This window comes from Podarcis raffonei, chromosome 6, assembly GCF_027172205.1.
Source record: "Podarcis raffonei isolate rPodRaf1 chromosome 6, rPodRaf1.pri, whole genome shotgun sequence".
Classification (NCBI taxonomy): Eukaryota; Metazoa; Chordata; class Lepidosauria; order Squamata; family Lacertidae; genus Podarcis; species Podarcis raffonei.
Genome location: NC_070607.1, coordinates 58,943,113 through 58,964,356, shown reverse-complemented (window position 1 = coordinate 58,964,356; position 21,244 = coordinate 58,943,113). Strand labels below are relative to the sequence as shown.

The following is a 21,244-nucleotide window of genomic DNA, read 5'->3' as shown; positions in this document are numbered from 1 at the left end:
CATGCAGAAAGAGGACCAAAGGGTGTTACTGTGAATGAAGTCAAATACACACCTGTTCCCCTTCAAAAGTACTATGCGGATGAGCATTAAGCTGATGATCCAGCAGCAATGCCTGCTTGTAAACATCCATTTGCACCAACAGCCTGATGGCTGTTTCATCAGAAACAACAGAGCCGTGAGTCTACAGACACAACCTCCATCTTAAGCAAATGGACTGGTAGGAGAGAAATCTAAACAGCAAACAAAACTCTAGCACAAATCCAGTTTCCTTGAGCTGAGAGGCAGCCAAACTGAGGAGAACTTTGTTTAGAGACGCTCTTTATCTGAAGGGCTGAATAGCCCCAAGTCTTATTTCCATATAAAGAACCACAAGAAAGAGTTGGGGACCTTGAAATCAGCACCTGGACAGCAGACTGAGCAGTCACTCAGGTCACCCAGTCACAAGTCTTTCTATGTAAATTTCTATGTAAATTCCAATGATTATTTTTAAATTGGCATCCGTACACATCAATTAGCATATCCAAATTTTATGTAGATCAGTTTCTTCTTTGGCAGTATATTTCATCTCTTTTGGGTGGTAGGAGGCCACCTTAAATGAGCAGCTTCACAGAAGGAGAAAACACACTATGTGTTCAGTTCTATGTACTGAATGTGGCCAGTGAGCCATATTCTGCAACGGCAGTGCCAGCCCTCTGTAAGCTGGGTAATGGAAAGTCTATGCTGAATAAAATTCAGCTCAGTGATAACCAGTTTGCTCAGAAACAGGGCAGAGGAAGAAAAGGGCTAAGCAACCTATGCTCAAAATAGTAAGCACAAGGCATGTTTTCCTAGACACTGCCAATTACAAGAAAAAGGAGCTCTATTGGCTTGCTCAGAACACTGAGGTTTTTTGGGAGGCAGTGGAGGAAACTTGGCCTATATTCATCGGAGTTTCAAAAATTTCAGTCCTAAGTGTCTAAAATAAGCTAAGGGTCACCTTACAAATGCACACCAGTGTGTATGTGTGTGTGTTGAAATTCAATTTGATCTGCAGACTGGCAGTGCTAGAACAGAACACTGTCTGGAATGGGCACCACTTTCTCTTAAAGACCTGAGCTGACGCAACTTCTTGAGCAAAAAATGACAAAGTTGTTTCATTTAACCATAGCAGCTGCCAAGCCACCTCACATTTAGTAAGGTAAGCAGGAGAACTGTGCTGCAGCAGGAACAGTAGCCTACTTTTGCAAACAAACAAACAAACAAACAAAAACAAAAGCAAAAAACCCTGAAAAAGCAATTTCCTAAGATTCAAGAACACAATCAGAATAAATATGAAAATCTGCACATTCCAACCACCTCCATCACCATGATATTCTTCCCCAGAAAAGGGGAAGCAGAGCATCACAACTGTATTCTATCCAAAAGCATAACATAAGAACCCTTCTGTAGCAAGGCCAAGAGGTCAATCTAGGCCAGCATCCACCACAGTGACCAAACAGACGCTTATAGGAAGACTGCAAGAAAGACATGAGCTCAAAAATGTTCTCCCCACTTGTGTTCCCCAGCAACCAGTATTCAGTGGCTGGAGGTACTACACAGCCATCATGGCTACCAGCCACTGATAGCCTTCTCCTTTTTGGGAAGAGGGTGCAAAGTTCCAGGGTGGGAGAGGATCCTGCAGCAAACAGACCTAAAACAGGGGTGGGTAAACTGCGGTCCTCCAAATGTTGCTGGGCTCCCATCAGACGCAGCCAGTATATCCAATGGTCAGAGATGACGGGAGTTGAAGATCAGCAACATCTGGAACATCAAAAACCTTCCAGCAGCAGAGGTTTAGCACTGCAACCACTCAAAATGTTTCTGCTTATCATGGAAGAGGCAGAGAGACAGGGACCATATGGGAGCTTCTGGCAACAGCACCTCCTACTTCTTCTGCCCTCTTCTCCAGCTGGCTGGTTTTAGGAGATATAGTATGATAAGGAATCCTGCAGTCTAGTAGAACCAGTATAAACCCAGTAGATTCATCACCCCACTCAAGGTGCCCCCAAATGTCCTGCAACCAGGACAGGCCCCGCCATTAGGCATAGTAAGGCATCTGCCTCAGGTGGTAAAGACTTGGAGGACAGAACTGTGTTTGCCGCCCAGCTTGCCCTGCACTCTGTAAGCGACCTCCTGCCTTCTGTTGTGGTGGAGGCAGCCAGCACTCAAGTTCAATTCAACTGCCAATCTGATCAGCTTCTGTTCATGGACCTGGGGTGGGAGAGAAATCTTGTCCATCCTAGGGAGCGAGACATATTGGGCTGGTCCTGCATGCTACCATCTGCCCTCCGATGAGCCCATGCTCCTGAAAATGCAGAAGAAAGAAGGCTGTACTTACAAAGACTCCTAATAAAGAGTTGAGCAGCAATATCTTTTTCCCAGGGCAGGGGTCAGATTCAGAAGGGTGCATTTCTGGCATGAGCAGCAGTGTTGGTAACGAGCCCGGCTGTGTGATCCTTCCACAGGGAAATTCTCCTCCTCCTGTCATGAGTTGAGTTAAGGATTGGAGGGCTGGGTACTGGTGGGAGCATATGAACCACGGATTGGGGGGGGGGGAGGAAGAGAGGAAGGCATGTGTGTTTCGGCTGCTCGCTGGGGAACTGAAGCTTCTGAATCAGCAGCCAAGTACAATAAGCCCTGGCTAGTGCCACGGAGAACAGAGTGAACCCGGAGGCAGAAGGAACATGCAAGATGCAGGGAGAAGCTTTTCTGTCTCCTTGGTGCTTGCTTCCCGCACCGCCCCCCTCCTCCCCAAAGCATTCAGAGAACAAACACTACCAATCAGCCCTGTTTGAATAAGCAGTGTGCTCTTTGAAGAGAGCAATTCAGAAGAAAATCCTGTGGTACAGAACAAGTTAGCCACAAAAGAGATCTTATGGCAGATCCCTTCTGCCATGCCAATTTCATCAACAAGCAGGGGCCTACCTAGCACTCAATGCTCATGACAGCAACAGATTATCTGGCCTTGTGCATCCATGGACAACAAAAAACGCTTACAATTAAATCCTAAGCATGTTTACTCAAAGGTAAATTATGCCGAGCTCAAGAGGCCTTACTCCCTAGTAAATGTGTTTAAGACTGTAGTGTCAGGTGCTTTATGAAGTCTGTTAAGTCTCCTGCTTTTGAGAGTGAAACTTTTCCTTGGCCAGAGCTTCATATGAGCACAGGCTCCTGCAAATCTGCTTTGGGTGCTAGTATCAGGCCCAGTGATAGGACACCGCCATGTAGAACTGTCCAAGAAGCTTATCTGGAAACTGCAGGTAGGCTGCTGTAGGAAGTGGCTGACTGCGAACATATTCTGCAGGAACTGCAGGAATACACCACTGAAACCACTTCAAAGATTTGATACTTGTTCAGAGCTTTATACACAACTGGGGGCCTGGATACTTGAGAGAAGACCTGCTCTCCCATAGGCCAACCTGTTTATTAGGAAGCTATCTCCCATTCATTGCATGTGGAATAAATCCAGAGGCCTTTGAACTAGAGTATGCAAAGCTTTAAAACTGATCAAGCATAAAAGCTTCCTATCAAGAAGCAGAGTCTCCAAACAGGTTAGCATTTTGACACCTATAGGAAGATTTGAACACCAGCCTCTCCCATCTGTTTTCTGATTTATAAATATATCTCTGCAGCTTCCCACAGATTGTTCTTCTGTTGCGCTCATTCTGGGATCATTTCTTGTGGGATTACATCTTACCATAAAAATGCAAGGTTGCAATGCGGAAGGCACAGATTCAACAAAACTGTATGTGAAGAAGAAAGGAGTGACCTTGAGCAGGCTATTTTAATTAGTCTCTTAGTTCTTCATTAGGAGAATGGAAACAACATTCTCTTCCCATGCTGATTGTGAAATATGCATCTTGGTAGGTAGCCATACAGCTCCTAGCATAATGGAACACCTCAGTGTTGCTGCAGTGCAAAACACCACTAATAACGGCAGAAGGATAAAAGGCAGCATTCATAGCATGGTTTCTTATTGTCACTGTACTTTCTGTATAGTTTTGATACAATTTTTATTTTTTCAAGTTTTTATAGGCTTTGAGGGCGGTAGAAACTCTTTGATGAAAAAAAGATGGAAGTCAAATCTTGAAGCCATTTGTTAAGAATAGCCTGCTAAATCAAGCCAATGGCCCATCTAGACCAGCAACCTGCTCTCACAGTAGCCAAGCAGAAGCCTATGGGAAGCCCACAAGCAGGACTTGAGCACAACAGCACTCTTCCCACCTGTGATACTCATCAACTGGCAAGCAGAGTGGAGATAAAACACAGCCATCGTGCCTAACAGCCACCAGTAACCAGATCCTCCATGAATTTGTCTAATCCTCTTTTAAAGCCATCCAGGTTGGTGGCCATCACTGTCTGCTATGGGAGCAAGTTCCACAATTTATGCACTGTGTGAATAAGTACTTTATTTTATCTGTCCTGTATCTTTCAGCCTGCAGATTCATTCTATCTCCATGAGTTCTAGTGTTAGGAGAAACTTTTCTCTCTCCAATTCCTCCATGCTATGCATAATTTCTATAAACTTTTATCATGTCACCTCTTACTCACCGTTTCTCTAAACTAAAAAGTCTCAGATGCAGTAAGCCAGCCTTTCTCAACCTGTGAGTCCCCAGATGTTGTTGAACTAAAACTCCCATCACCCCTAGCTAGCAAGGCCAGAGCTCAGGGATGATGGGAGTTGTAGTCCAACAACATCTGGGGACCCAGAGGTTGAGAACCGCTGCGTAAGCTTTCCTCATAGGGAAGTTGCTCCATCCTCTTGATCATTAAAATGCCCCTTAAACAATGGTCGTTTAAAACAGGGTAATTACATGGCTTAATTCAGCAAAAAAACAACACCAAAATCCTGTGGTTTTTAAAGGGATATTTTAACAAATGGCCCCAGATTTGACTTTAGTTTTGTATGCTTTTTTAAACAAAAAACAAAAAACCAGCAATTGAGTACAAAACTTGGGTTTGGGGCACAGATGTTATGGTTAAACAGAGGCTGCAATCCTATTCAATGGGAATCATTCATAATGTTGAACACAATATTGCTTACTTCTGAGTAAGCATGCAGGACTGCACTGTTCAACAAATAGCTCGGTGGTGAAAAAACAGTGACTCACCTCTGCAAATTTACCACCATCCAGTAAGCAGGCAGATTTGCTGCTCTCTGATTGGAATCCAGGGGAAGGCTATTTAAGGACTTTCATTTGCCAGGGAAAGTTCCAAAAGTTTCATGATCACTGCTGGGGTCCAACCCAGTGCTGTTATGGATGACAGCACATGCCTGGACCTGCTGGCAACTCAACAAAGCTTGCTTTGAAGAGAGTTAGATTACAGAGCAACTGCAACAGGTTGAAATGTCACTGCATACTCTCTCTGAAATTCTTATCTGCAGCCTAATTATCTCAGTTAATTAAGGATACTGCCAGACAGTTTCCTGTGGTTTGGCGCCATAATACAGAAATGGGAGCACATGATATTGTCACTCGGCATGGGAAGCCACTCTGTACTCTGCCTGGCCCATGCTGGTTGAATGCAAACTGATAAATGTGAACAAGAAATGCTGGGTATCTGAAGATCTGTCTGGATATGGTTAGTCAAGCCTTGTATCACCTCCACCCATCCACAGCTAATGTCTATTTTCCTGTGGCACCACAGCACAATACGCGGAGCGATTCAACCTCATTCACTTATTCACTCCCTATTTCCAACAATCAGAGGTACAGTGATATCCTGGTGGCCCAATTCTAGCAGTACAATCATGGCGGCCTGTCATGGCACCTTCAAGACTGGTAGTGAAGGCACACAACTCTTAACAGCAGCAAGGCTCTTCCAGAAGCCCTCTCACTGTTTTCAGTCTAAATATACCTCCCTTCCTCCTGAAACACCCCAGATTTACATATGAGTGGGGCAGACATGTAAAAAGCAGCATTTATCTGTCACCATCGCATCTTGTTTGGCCCTACTTCAGACACCCAAGATCATTTCATAAGTACAAAAATAAGGCAAAAACAAAGCAAAGTTGTCAAGAAAGCCAGAAAGGCTACCCACACATATTATGAGATACCTTGCGTACACGTCTGCTGTAGCTGTTCAGAGGTATTGTGTAATGACAGCTTTCACAAGAATTGAAATTATGAAATGGCAACATGAGGGTGCTACCAGGTGGGACACTAAGAGCCAGAGATCAGGTTTAATAACACATTTCAAAGCTATTTAGTCACAGTCAAAAAGAGAGTCAGTGAGAAAAGTCCCCAAGAACAACTCCCTCTCAGTTTTTCACTACCAACTAACTGCATTGTTTCTTGTAACACCACTAGCATTGTTACTTTTAACCAGCCTTACAAATAAGTTGCCAGCCCACACTTTTCTATGCTCACCTGTGCATGCATACCAGTATAAGTCATTGATAAAGCACATCTACAGCCTGGGAGATGGGGGGAGGGCGCAAACTCAATTTATATATTAAAAATCTCCCTATTTGCTCACCTGGTGGCAATTCTGACTAGCCGCAGGTGAGCAAGTGACTGCCTATTTACAAGCTTGCTTTTAGTTGTATGCCTGTCTAGCTCATGTGTGTGAAAGGGTAACTAATCTAGAGTATATATTCTTGCTAAAGAGAGATAAAGTCTGCCTCCTACCACAATCCTTAAGTCTCCAATTTTGGTCATAAGCTGGTTTCTACAAACCCCTGAACTGAAGAAATGAATCCTGAAGCTGCCACTAGTGGTCAACCTTCCTCTTTCTTCTTGTGGAGACTAGGCTTTTCATCAACATATCCAAGAACAGCCAGCATTTTGAGATTACTGTTTTTAATCTATAATTCATCCATTTCCTACTCCATTTGCATCTACTGATCCCACATGGAAGAACACAGAAAGGATATACCAGAAGGTCATAGGAATCCATATCTTGCTCGGGCTTTTTCTTGCACAATTTATAGGGATTCTTTATTCCAGTATAACAGCTGCAAAATGTGACCAGGGTTCCCCCCCCCCAGAACAGAGGCAGCCAACAAGGTGCCCTCCAGATGTTGGACTCCAATCCCCATCATTCCTGACAATTCACCATGCTAGCTGAGGCTGAGGGGAGATGAAGGGTACCATGTTACTATGGCTGCTTTGAAAGCACTCTTGCCCACATTTAACCGATGCCCAACTGCAACCTCCTCACATTCTCCAAGTTGAAGAGACTTTTAAAGGGGAGTGGTAATATAAGATGTAAAGGCTGCATTATATTCATTACATCTGGTCCTCCTGTTTGCAAAAATACACACCAAGTATACACATCTGTAAATATGTTCTCACCGCTCCCAAGCTCTCACAATTTAAAAACAATAAACTAACATAAAACCAGCTCCTGACTCTTTTGCCCCCTTGTACATCAGTGACAATTTTACCACCACCATCCAAAGAACCAGTGTTTCACCTAAGTTTAAAAACTTAAAAACTGTAGAATTCCTGACTAACAGACCTAGAGCTTTTCCCATGCATTCAGCTGAACTTGGAAAAAGAATTAAACCTACAGTGTGTGAAGTCCTCCACCAAATTAAGAATACACATCTGGCTGACCACTGTGAAAACAGGATGATTGGCCTGATCCAGCAGGTGCTTCCTATGTTCTTACAACCTTAAGAGTCAAAGTCTGTATTATTTCTGACCAAATCATACATGACATGCTTTATTTATCAAACCAGCCTCAGTACAAAATTAAAAAACCAACTCCTTTGCTCTAGATGAGGTCCAAATTAAAGGGGGGGGTTCAGATTTGAAGAAGTGTTGAAGTTAGCGTGGCCAAGGGAAGGAGGAGATCAGACTCCTGCACCTTTAACAGATGTGCAGAAGAAATTTCAGCATCACACACAATACACCTGGTGAAATCCTCCCATCTACACAACTATTAAAGGTGCAGAGTCCTGCCTTCTTTTGCATCTGGCTGCTCTACTTGGAGCTGAGTTCAGCAGGACTTGTGAGTGTCCAGGTCGGGGGGGGGGGACCCTGTGGCTCTCCATATGTTTCTGACTCCAAATCACATCTAGTCCAGCCAGCAAAGCTGGTAGGGAGGGATGGTGGGACTTGTAATCCAACAAAATCTGGTTGGCCACAGGCTTACTAATACAATTCCAAGCATGCTTATGGCATCAAAGGAATTGGTTATGAAAGTCTTACTCCATTTTTTACATTGGGCACTGTATGACATGCGGTTCAGCCCTGCTGACTTCACTGCTTTCCGTACCAACAAAAGACAAAGAGGGAGGAAAGAAACAGGAAAACTGCATTTTCTAAAGTTTGATTTTGTTTATATTTTTCAAATGGCTTTAGAGATGGCACAGGATAGAGAGCTGGAAACTCCCTCATTTCAATGTCACACAGTCACTAAGTAATTCACAGTGCAATCCTCTACTCAAAAGCATGTCCCTATGAATTCAGTGGGGCTTTTCCCAGGTTACTAGGTACTAGGTTACTAGAACTGTAGCTCCAACGTACTTGGTAGCCAGCCCCATTCAGTTATGTGGGGTTTACTTCTAAGCAGACATACAGAGGATTGTACTCAGCCTCAGTCTCCACCACCCCCACTCACGCACTCTGCTTTTTCATCTGTTATATGGGGATAATACTGCTAGACTACCTTACAGGGTTGTTGTAAAGATTACTGGAATAAGATGCTTTATGGCTGCTGGGAGGTGTGGTTTTTTTCATCCCACCCGGCCTTATATCTTTTACCTTTTGAAGGAGATCTTTGTACTGGGTGTACAGTGGTGATAAAAAAAATCTATGTACACATAGGAAAAAAAGACTATTCAATGGATATAATGCACTTTGCAATTTTGAAATGCACTAAATAAAGTAGTAGTAGTAGTAACAGCATGTATTAAATGTAAGCACAACCCACTTCCATCAATCTAGGGATGTGTTTCTGCACAGAGAAATAAATTAGTGCAATGTTCCTAATTTTTTCTTCCTTTGCTTCTGTGCTCAGTCCTTCTGGATTAAGGAACCAGAGGTCTTACCTAAGGAAGGAGAGCTCATGTTACTACGATTCCATCCATTGAATTCAGGGCTGTGTTAACTCTCTTGGCAAAGGATTCATTCAGGAAAAGAGTAACCCTCTTCATTAATAAAACACTGAACATTTTACAGTTTTACTATAAAGCATTATTGTTAACTGTGATTACTGTATAACATTAGTATACCTGGGTCAACATCCAAAACTGAACGAGAAACAAATGCCTTCTGTGAGCTAACACACCCAGGTGACCTGAAACTAAATGAACCCCAAAGATTAGAAGCAATCAGAAAATGGGATAGTAAGACTTCTAGGAAGAGTGTACATACATCTGCTTATAAAAATTGCATTCCAATCACATACCTCCTCACCATTAAGGAAAGCCTGGGAAATCCCCTCTACCTTACACAGAGAGCGCGAAAATCAAGAATCACAGTAATGTAGAAAAACATAACATCCCATCTCCATGCTACACAGCTGGAAAACACAAAGGATACTCTGGAAGGCAATCTCCTCTGCTGAGAAGCCAATCTTGATCTCCAGCTTCCTTTGACCAAAAGGTCACTGTGCTAGGTCAGTTCTATTCGTTCCTCAAAACGTCTCCCAAGGATAGTCCTTTGCCTTTACCATTGTCTTTCTTTCCAGCCAGAAAATACTCCTCTCCTCTAGTTTACTTGCTTTGGTCTCTGAAGAGTTTCTCTGGAACCGTCCAAACTCTCCAGCTCTCCGAGGCAGTTTTTCATGCCCCAGACAGTTGTCGACTCTCTAAGTAACCTAATCTTTAAAAGGGCAAAGGGAGGCAAAGTCCCGAAACCGAACACGGTCAGAGGCCAGCTGGCATGGAGGAAGGAGTCATAGCTGCTGCACCCAAGTCCTAGCCAACAAGAAAATGCCTTGTCAGAAGTGACAAACTTGGACAGGCCTTCTGGAGTGATGGGTTCCAGTCAGAAGAGCAGGCAGCTCACTGATGGCATGCCAGGATTTGCAAAGATTAGAAGCACCCAGTCCTTGAAAAGTTCTGGAACCACTCTCATCTTTTTCTAATTAAAACATATTGTTATGAGTTTTTTGTGGGGTAGACTGCATTGCTTGAGCCTCCTTCTAATTCCTGGATCCAGCATAGATTCAATTCCAGGAATAGCCAGGCTAACTTCCTAGTGAGGTAATGGTCCTCTAAGTACAGGCTATTAAGGTAACAAAGGAAGTGGCTCTGTGCCAGACAGTAAATGGGTAGGCCCCCCACCCGTCCTCAATTCCCTGGTAGTTAGAAAAACAAAGGCCAGAGTTAACTTATGTGATCTAAAAGGTGGAAGTGGGAAGGCTGCAGGCTGGGCAGCTGGGAGACAGAGCCATGCCTGATTTATGCTGGAATCCAAGGCTGTGGCCTACAGGAAAAGCAAGATACTCTTTGGGTGTTGATGCTGTGAACCCCTCCACCGTAGGCTCAGGTTGAATATATCTGTAAATAAACCATATTTCATAAAGACACCACAGTCTCCACTGTGCATCATTCCAAAAGAAACACGAACCCTGGGTAAGAGTCTGGAACCCCTGGAATCCCGCACTGCTTGGAGACAGGAGTGGCGTGCAACAATATAGATGCACACACCATCAACCACCACTACCTCAGATCAATCGCTTTAAGAAATAGACCATAATTCAATATATGGCACTATGGAAAACTAGGAATCAATAACATTTCCATCTTAATGAGGCACCAAATTTGGAGTGAAACCACAGAGGCAAAGGAATAGTTCTACTTCCTAGAGTTTCTGATATCTAAGTATTACGATTAAAATAGCCACCCCCAAGTTGGTGTCCTCCAGATGTTTTGGATTCCAGCCTCCATCACCTTTGGCCTGCATGGCCTATGGCCAGGGAGCATAACAACCGCAGTCCGAAATGTCTGGAAGGTATCAGCTTGAGGAAAGCTGGATTAAAAGGACATCTATTTCTAGACACTGTCACAGATAGGGAAGTTTTGAGCGAAATGGAAAGTCTGAGAAAATGCTTAGCAGATGGGCATCCAAATGCCTTGTGCTCCAAGGAACCCAAAGAAGCCAGGAGTTCTATGGCCAACTGATTTCATTTGCACAAGAACTTGGGGTGGCGGGGGAGACACAGAACATGACTTTTCATGTTTCAGTTCTAGCTGAGGCTACATAAACATAGTAAGGGTAAATGACGGCTATAGGCAAAGCAAATAACAGAGGAAGTAGAAGGAACAGCCACTGTCATATTTATTTATTTATTTATTTATTTATTTATTTATTTATTTATTTGTGCGTGTGTGTGTGTGTGATTTCTATCCCACTTTCCTTATACAGGACTTCGCAAATAGACTTGGTTGGCACGAACAAAAGAGTGCAACATGATCATACACTCTCCTGCTTTCTCCGACCAAAATAAAACAGCATGCTTCACCCTAGAGGCAATGCGATTGTATTTCATTGCTGGATGACAGGAGACATGTATGTGGCAATCACAGCGTGCCTTTCTGAAGCATGGTGGAAAGAAAGCCACACGCAAAATCAGGCCAGCTTTTCTTCCCTATGAGGTAACTTAGATGACATACAGCCACCCAGCTGTAGAGTTTTAAATCTGGCCCGTTACCATCAAGCCACGCAGGCTTCAAGCAATTCTCAAACTGAGGCCCTGGAATGTCTAAAGCATGATGACAATGCTTTAAGGAAAGGGAGCAGGCAGGGCACAGCTGCTGCTGTCATGTTTGCTAGAGCAACTTTACACTGTGGCCGAGAGAGCCAGGGTTAACTCTGAAAACAAACTCAAGCATTTCAGAATGACCCAGCTAGATGACACATTAAATGTCTGAATGCATTGAGCGTTTGTGTATGTGGTTTTTTTCGGGGGGGGGGATGGATCAGGATAGGGACCATCATGAACAGGGAGGTAGAGTTTAACCCTTTCTTCCTGTGCAATTAAAACTGCCCCCCTCCCACTGAAGCAACTCTTTGCCATGGTGGGGAAGAAGCCATTGACATCAACAATTAAATCTCTCCTTTAGCAAGCTACAGTCCCAATCCTCGTCCCCTCTGTGTTATTATTATTAATTAATTAATTAATTAATTAATTAATTTACAAAACAGATAACATGAAATGCATTGACTTATTCCACACGTCATCAAATTTGGACCTTCTAAACCCAGAGAGCTCTTCCCCACCCGGCAGTGTGTACATGACAATTGCAGAGTTAGATTCCTATCACCAGACCAAAAGCAGTGGCTTCTATACTGCAATTTCAAAGCACACAATACCAGGCACTTGCTACTGAGGGCCTAGGGTGGGTTGACAATGGAGCTCTATCTTTGAGCCCAACCCTCACACTAAGCAGAAGCAGAGGGAAGATTATACCTTTTCTAGCAATTAAGTGACATCCTACAAGATTACATTTTTAAAAGAGCCATTGTTTTAGAGCATGAACTTTGAACATAATGTTAGGGTGGTGTATCTGTGTGACAGCTAAATGGAAGGATGTCACAAACCTAATTCCAATGCTCCCCCTGCCGAAGGAGTATCTGTGACTTTCAAACTGACAAGCCTCAGGTCCTTCTGTATACTGTTGCTTCCTGGTCATAATGAACTAAAGCGGGCTTCCTTCTCAGATCCAGAAGCTTCCCTCTGGGTAACAAAGCACTCTGAAAGTGCAAGTGGTCACCGACCTTCTCCATTCCGAAAGAGTAATCATCAGTCTATAGCTACTCAAGATGTGTAGAACCTTTTATAGAGGTAACACCACTACAGACCTTTACTGAAAGAACAAATTCAATGAACAGCTTATGAAATATGAACTATCTGTTGCCAGCCAGGAATCAATCTCAGTCTCACACAGAATCAGGAAAAAGGCATGATGCAGGAAGTGTAAATGCAACCAGCTACACCACAATATTTGGCAGAACAGCAGTTTTCCCGGTACATCTCATGTACCAGAGTAAAAATATGCCAGAAGGGATCTTCGACAACCAGCTCTTATGAAGAAACACAAACAATGGGCATTATAACAACAATCCTTAATTAAACCTATGGAATCTGGATAATCTACAACTGATCTAAATCCAGAGTCTCTAGAGACTGCACGTGGTGTGTACAGCCCATGTGTGTGCAATGGGTAAAGTACTAAATCCAAACTAGGAAGAATGCATTCAGATCCCTGATGGTTCTAAAATTAGCCTACCCCCAATGGTTGCTATGATGATAAACTTGAGTAGCTGCATGAATTTATTTACATATATGCATTTAATTTTTTAAAAATAAAAATAAAGCCACCCTATATCCAAAAATTAATCACACCATGATATACAAGGAGACTTGAAAATGCAGAATAAAATATAATAAACAATGCAATACAATTCAGAGGAATAAAAACATTCAACCAGTTTGAAACACTGTAATCTAAAATGCCTGGCAAAACAAACAAACAAGGAATTAACCTGGTGTCAAAAAACAAAACAAATGTTGGCACCTTCTCTCTTGGGAGGACAAGCCCATAGTGGTGGTGCCACCACAGAGAAGTCCTCTCTATTATGCATTTGTAATGTGCTTCTCCTAAAGAGGAAACATGGAGAAGGGTCTCTTTTAATTATCTTAATGCACAGGCGAGCTGATATGGGAGGAGGTATCTCCCTCAGATATTTGGAGCCCAAGCCCTTTGAAGATAAACACCGGAATTTCACTCAGTAGTGAACTGGAAGCCAATGTAGTTTGTTATGAACTGACATTAATACATCTCCAGAATTTTAGCAGCCAGACTGGAGCTTCTGAACCATTTTCAAGATACCTATCATGTACTTATTGCAATCCTATCTGGAGGTTATCAGATCTGGAGGATCACTGTGGCCAGGCTATCACTATGCAGGAAAGGCCGCAGCTGACAAACAAGCAGAAACTGGTCACTGAGGTCACTGAGGCCATTTGGGTCTCAGCTGTCAATATTGGATCAAAGAACACCCCAAGTGCCTTGTCCTAAGCTCCTAAGAAGGAAAGGCAGTATAGAAATGTAATAACCAAACAAACAAACAAACAAAGCTGTGGGAATGGGAGATCTTCAAACAGGTTATGGGGAGCTCTTACTGTTACTAGTATATATAGATGGGCTCTGTCCAGTGTGGACAACAGTGAGCTAGATGGATCTGACACAACATAAGGCACATTCCTGTGTTTGTCTGATCAACATGGCTGCAAACAGCCAAAGATGAAACTAAAAAAGTGTTTGGATTTGTTTGGGGGGGCACTGTACCCCCAAATCCTAATTACACAGTGATTTGTGTGCACATGTTTGTTTTAGAAATATGTTGGCCAAGTTCTGATTTAATGAGTCCCAGCATGTCTTCTGCTACTAGAAGAAGAAATTGGAATAAACTTAAAGAACCAGCAAAGCTACTGCAGTACCCAGGCCACACAGAGAATGTCACTAGTCTAAATCCAGATTTGGGGAGGGAGAGAAATATCACAATTAATTTATCATTACTCATCATACCATATCATACTGTGGAAATCATTTACAGAGATTGCTGAGATGAGCATTAGTGAAGTAGATTGACTATGATGGTGATGATTTATTCAATTTATTAACTGCTTTTTTATAGAAGGGAAAGGGCCACAGCTCAGGTAGAGCATCTGAGTTGCATACAAAAGGTCCCAGGTTCAATCCCTGTCATTTCCAGTTAAAGTTGGGAGAGACTCTGGTCTGAAACTCTGGAAAAGCCACTGCTACTCATTGTAGACAATATTGGGATAGATGGACCAAAAGTCTGACTTAATATAAGACTGGTTCCTATGTTCCTATGAAAAAAGAGAGTCTCAAAGTGACTTACATTGTAAAAATGCAAAGATACTATAAAATAGCCCAAAGCAATAAAAAAATACATTGTCCACCCACCAGCAATCAATAATCAGATTAGATGGAGGACAGGGACATCAGTGACTGAAGGACATAATAGCTAGCAATGGAGCCTCCACATTCAGAGGCAGTTTGCTGATAATTACACAATGCTAGGAGCAAAGAATAAGGATAGCTCCTGCAGACTTGCCCTGTTTGCAAGCTTCCTTTGGCCATATGAGAGGCTCTAGTCGGGGACAGAATGCTGTGCTAGGGATCTTTGTTCTGGCACAATACAGCAATTATTTGTACAGATACTGCCCTATTTATCAGAATCGCCTTAAAACTCTCATCAATGGATTCAAGAGGTTCCTGGAACGCTGTAGCACAGAGCACTTTACATTAGAAGGTTTCCAGTGTGCCATATCTGTTTGAGCAGGAGCAAAAGAAAGGTTTTTATCTAGGACATGAAGGCACAGATCTCCCGCTGGAGCCAGGCAAATACTGTAAATAGATCAGCACAGCTGCTCTGCCTCCTCCACCCGCATGAGAGTACAGTCAGCCTGCTTCATCACAGGTGCAACCATCCTACACTCCCAGCACATACCCAAAACACACACTTCCCACTCTCTCTCGCTGGGTTGCAAAAATCACAGCAAGAGGCCAATCTGCCTCCATTTCAACTGTCCCACCACCTCTAGAGCTCTGTATTTGCTGGCAAACACGGCTGGGGGCGCGTTGTGCTTTAGAAGTGACATTGGATTCACACTGAATTGTTTTTGTTAAAAACGAAAAAAATAATAATGCTGCAACAAGCGTCTTCCACTGTTGATGCTACAAGCCTCCGACCCTGGATTTCAACCAATGTATCCATACGCTATTGAATTTCAAACTGAGAGCGATCAGTTACCTCTTTGTTCCACCTTTCAACAGCCTGCTCCATTGTTGCCTATCAGGCACCCCTCCCCTCTCTCCCGTCATTCACATTCCAAAGGTAGAACAATGCACTTCAAAGCCTCCAACTTGGGGGAGGAAGTCCGGGTTGGATGTCCAGACTGAGCGCTCACCTGGGTATGAACCATCTCGTGGAATCAGGCAGGGGGTGCAATCCCAGGTGACCTTCTGCCCCTCTCTCCTGTGGCACCATGTACAAATCCTGCTTGGGGTCCCAGCGTGCAGCAGCCCTTCTTGGCAAGGCGGAGGGTTGGAAGGTAAAATCTTACTTCAGCCATGCAGGAAGGCTTCAACCCTACAGAACCCTTCCATTCTGCTTTAATCCGACAGCGCCTGCAAACCATCCTGCTTGAGCGACAGCCAGTGGGGATTAAGGCCTGCGGGTGGAACACCAATCATTCCCATCCCTCCCACCTCCCCCTGCGGCTGCTCAGCGAGATGGGTGATTCCAGTCTCGGTAATCCCCTTCTGTCTCACTCTCTTCCAGGGAAGTCTGGCAGGTCACCAAAGGGGAGATTAGTGAGATAATGAAAACGCCCCCCTTGGAGCACTCCTACCTCCATTGCTGGGGTCTGCACAGCACCATCACCCTCTCCAGGCGAGGCAGATGCTTCAGGCACCCAGCAGTGGTTTGGTGCGCGGATGGGAAATCTGTATTCCCCACCACCATGCCAATCCTTCTTGCAAGGCTGCAGCATCACCAGCTGGCTTCAGACAGAAATGCTGTGCTACCTTCTCTCACTACAAAGAAAACAGCCTCATCAGCAAGACAGCTGATGCTGAAACTCGCATCTTCCTGCTCCTCCTCCTTGGCAGTGTGCATTATCGTGCAAGCAGGAAACCCACCCTATGTGCAAGAACGTTCAAAGGAAGAAATGCATCAACACAGGATTTGTGCCTTATTGTCCAAGTGTAGGTATCAGGCACTCTGAGATACAAGACATCTGATTTCACAGACTCGTGATCTGAGCTGCTGCAGGTTAATCCTATGCTCCACATCCTGCTTGCACATCATTTGTGGAAGTGGTAATAGCAATGTATCCTTAATTAAATACTAATGCTAATTAATTAAACACCCATGCTAATTAAATAATGAAATACTAATTGCGCGCTAAATCTCAAATGGCAGATCCCATAATAAAAATTGTAGTTGATTTCAATACAGTGGAAAATCTACACTGAGAACTATTGTGCTGAAAAAAGCTGGACATAATGTTTCTTAAATAAAATCAATGTTGCTGTGAAAAATAATAACCCATGTTAGTATTTATATAGTGTCATCAGTGCACAAGGTGTTTTGCATAAGCAAAAAAGATCGGTCTCTGCCCCAACATACAACATAAATTATTTATAATAAATAACGGGGAGATACATGGCTAACAAACAACAAATATATTATAGTAGGGCATTTAATGTTGTTTTTTTAGACCAACTAAAATGTTGCAAAATAGGGAACAAGCTTTCAAGTTCTTACTGTGGTTTGGGGGGGAATTACGGATTGACTCAGCTACTTATTTTTTATATGTTATAAACAACACAGAGAGAGCTCATTGGGGATGAAGTTTTTCCTTAGAGTCAAGCTTTTTCTTTTCTTAAAATCAAGTGGAACGGACTCCCTCGGAAGGTGGTAGACACTCCTTCACTGGAGGTTTTTAAGGAGAGGTAGGATGGTCACCTGTCATGGATGCTTTACTTGAGATTCCTGCATTGCAGGGGTTGGACTAGATAACCCTTGGGGTCCCTTCCAACTGTTCAGTTCTATAATTCCATGATATAATTTTTATGAAATAAATAAATACTTTTATTCAATGCTCTCTCTTTTTTCCTCTCTCCCCCCCCACCCAATATTTCTCCACTTTCTGGATCATCACTGCACTTTTGCAGGTTCGATCCCCGTATGGGACAGCTGAATATTCCTGCATTACAGAGGGGTGGACGGAATGATCCTCAGGGTATTTTCCAACTCTATGAGTCTATCTAATGCTACTTAACCCTGTTCATTCTCACTACCTTGCTATCAAACCTGTCCCTTTCTCCTATGCATCTACAGATACAAGCCTTTTCCTTACTTATGCTGGCTAAAAGGTATGGCCCTGCATTTCCCCCAAATAAACAGTACTCGTGGTAATAACAGTCATGCTAGTAGTCATGGAATCTCTCATCTCAACTAACCCCACCTTGAACTCAAATTGAAACAGGAAGCTTAATCTGCAGTAATTAGCAGCAAACATGTCAGATGGCAAGATCTGGCAGTCATATTATACATGCAACACAATCCCTCCATATTTACTCAGAACTAAGTCTCACTCTGTGCAATAGACATATTCAAAAGTATGTGCAGGATTGCAGGCTAGGGAACTCTAAAAGCTACCAGACTTTGCCAAGTTTCAGTGGAAATATGGAGTGGCAGCTCTTTTCACACTTCCTATCTGGGGAGGAATAAGCTTGCAAAGCTCTGAATGGGGTAAGAGAAAGGGCTATACCACTGGCAGTGAATTTCACGCCAAGCAGCCTGGAAGTAGTGTCCCAGTTTGCGAACTTTACCTCGGTCTAAGAACGGAATCCAAATGGTGGGAGGGCACCGGCGGCAGGAGGCCTCATTAGGGAAAGCGCGCCTCGGTTTAAGAATGGTTTCAGTTTAAGAACAGACTTCTGGAACGGATTAAGTTCATAAACCGAGGTACCACTGTAGGTTTTAAGGCGTCTCAAGACTCGTTTGTTCTTCTGGCTGGTTTGAGCATTCTGGATGGTGGGGGAAGGGGGCCTTGGGGATCAGTGCCCACTCTCCCTTTCGCCACTGATATATTCATACTATCACATTAAGGGCCTCAGCCCCAAATCAGGCTCTTGCTGCAGCAACATTATACTGTATAGGAAATGCCTTGTGTGGTGGTTACATTAGGCTGCCATGATATACACACTTTAATAGGAGTATTTTAGGGTGGAAGATTCAATTTGGTTTGAATCTAAAGGCAAATCTGCCTAACTCACACAAATTTCTTAAATACAGTGGTACCTCAGGTTACATATGCTTCACGATTCAGGTTACATACACTTCAGGTTACAGACTCCACTAACCCAGACATAGTGCTTCAGGTTAAGAACTTTGCTTCAGGATAAGAACAGAAATTGTGCTCCAGCGGCGCGGCGGCAGCAGGAGGCCCCATTAGCTAAAGTGGTGCTTCAGGTTAAGAACAATTTCAGGTTAAGAACAGACCTCTGGAACGAATTAAGTACTTAACCCGAGGTACCACTGTAACACAATTTCTGAAATACACAAACTCTATTTTCCTTTCCCCTGGTCATCCTAGTCTGAAGTTAAGTGTGTTTTCCAGTGTATACAGTGGTACCTCGGGTTAAGAACTTAACTCGTTCCGGAGGTCTGTTCGTAACCTGAAACTGCTCTTAACCTGAAGCACCACTTTAGCTAATGGGGCCTCCTGCTGCTGCCGCACCGCCGGAGCACGATTTCTGTTCTCATCCTGAAGCAAAGTTCTTAACCCGAGGTACTATTTCTGGGTTAGCGGGGTTTGTAACCTGAAGTGTATGTAACCCGAGGTACCACAGTATTCCATCTGAGAGGTTTGTAAATCCACTGGAATAAATTCCACAATGAGAGCTTCCGGATTTCTTAATCTCACTCTGTTATTCCAAGGGACATAAAAAGATTAATATGCCTTGAAGCAGTTCCTGAAATAATTAAATACTGGGTTGATTTAGTCAGCAGCCCAATCAATCACCTGATTCCCGAATGTCTCCTGCCCAGCATGATTTTTGTGAAATTCTAACTTTGTATCATTTTATTTTGCTGCCAGCAGAGGGAGATCTGGATTAGCAGAACTCGAGCAGAAGAATGGAGTCGTCTGGGGCGTCTTGGGATAGAGTGGCCTTGGAGAGGAGATGGTGAGTCAAAACTGTGTTTGACATGGCAGACAGCAGAGACTTAATTGCACGTATCAATAGCAATGAAAAGCTCTTGCTGATGCAGAGCAATTATATAAGAGATAAATAATCTAGCTCTTACGCTTAAGATATTATGCAATGAACTCCCGATTTCTTTTCTGTTCTGTTATCGCTAGGTTTTATCTGGTGTGTTCTTACTATTTTACAAATATTCAGCACATACGAGTCCCTACAGACCTTCACAAAGAAAGGACAAAAGATATGGATTGACGTTCTGTTTGTAACTAAAATGTTAGTAAATCATAAATCCATTTATCTAGAAATAGACTATGCATTTAAACAAACCATCACCTGGTGCTCTTCAGATGCTTTGGGCTACAACTTCTATCAGTCCTAGCCAGTCCACAATCCCCCCCCCAATTTAATGCCTGTTTAATCTATATTTTTTCCTTTCTTGCAGAAATTTAGAAGTTTGTTTTTGTTTTCTAATGTTGCCAACAACTTGTTTGCCATCTCATTGACCAGTTACAATATTAAGCCCCCATCTGGAAGCACCATTTGTGTGCACGCACTTAAATTCAAAAGGAGTCCTTGCCAACATTCAACTGAGCACATGCACAACTCCCCTCTCCACGCATTCGCTCCACATGGAGATGTTAGAAGAACATATCCTTACAGCATCTGACACAACTTTAAAAAACATTCTCCCATAATGTTTTAACCTTCAAGCAGGCTGCACATAAGTGCTATTTATTGCCTCAAAGGTCCTTACACTGCCAATATTTTATTCTGTGATCTGCCCTAAGATATCTGGGTATAGGGCGGTATATAAATTCAATAAATAAAATAAAGATTATGTTGCCACATACATTTTGTTAATTTTTTCTCTAAATGCCTTCTATAAGTAGTTAGGCAAAGTCTCTCATATGCCACTCTACAGAATTAGACAGGAGCTTTATGCTGCACTGTTATGCCTGTGTATTTTGAAGGTCCTCAAACTTTAACAATGTGGGACAGTCGAGTCTTGAAATTAAAGTGGGAGAAAGGCAGGATGATTCTTGATAAAACCGCCAAGACCCACCCAGCCTCCTCCTAATTTTACCCAAATCATACCCTGCTCCCCCTTCCCTTCAATAAAAGAGTAGTTAAGGAAGCTATCACAAAAGATAAGGGGGCTGAGTTTTGCTGCTCCTGTTTTTTGAGCACTGTCCACCAATTAAATTATGACTTTGTTCAGAACTCACTTGTCAGTCCTGTCCCTTAAGCCAGAACTTTCTCAGCCATTAGCCCCTGCTGCTGCACTGTTGGTAGGGGGACTGAGAAACCCCTACCCCATGTGCTCAAAGAATGCCGGAATGTGTGTGTCACATGGCTATAAGGCTGCTCCTGCCCCTCCATGCCCAGCTATTGACTTGCTCAGAAACCACACACCCTCCTGCATTTACTATGTATGAGAATAAGAAGGTGCCCTATGTAAGTGGAGGCTCTACCATCCAAGGGGAGATCCTGGGTCACTCAGGATCTCCCTTGATGGTT

General features: G+C 43.3%; 1 protein-coding gene across 5 annotated transcripts in view; it reads right to left on the bottom strand.

The window, feature by feature from the left end:
- Positions 1-21,244, bottom strand: part of TMCC2 (transmembrane and coiled-coil domain family 2) — an 87,062-nt gene that overhangs the window by 24,285 nt on the left and 41,533 nt on the right. The window contains exons 1-2 of one of the 5 annotated variants that reach the window (XM_053393301.1): positions 9,513-9,845; positions 2,357-2,499 (exon numbers count right to left, since the gene is read on the bottom strand). The exons of 1 other annotated variant lie outside the window; for it this stretch is intronic. In XM_053393301.1, coding sequence (XP_053249276.1) covers positions 2,357-2,437 — 81 coding nt within the window. In that variant the 5' untranslated portion in view covers positions 2,438-2,499; positions 9,513-9,845. 3 more of the 5 variants (XM_053393300.1, XM_053393303.1, XM_053393298.1) reach the window with 3 other exon arrangements.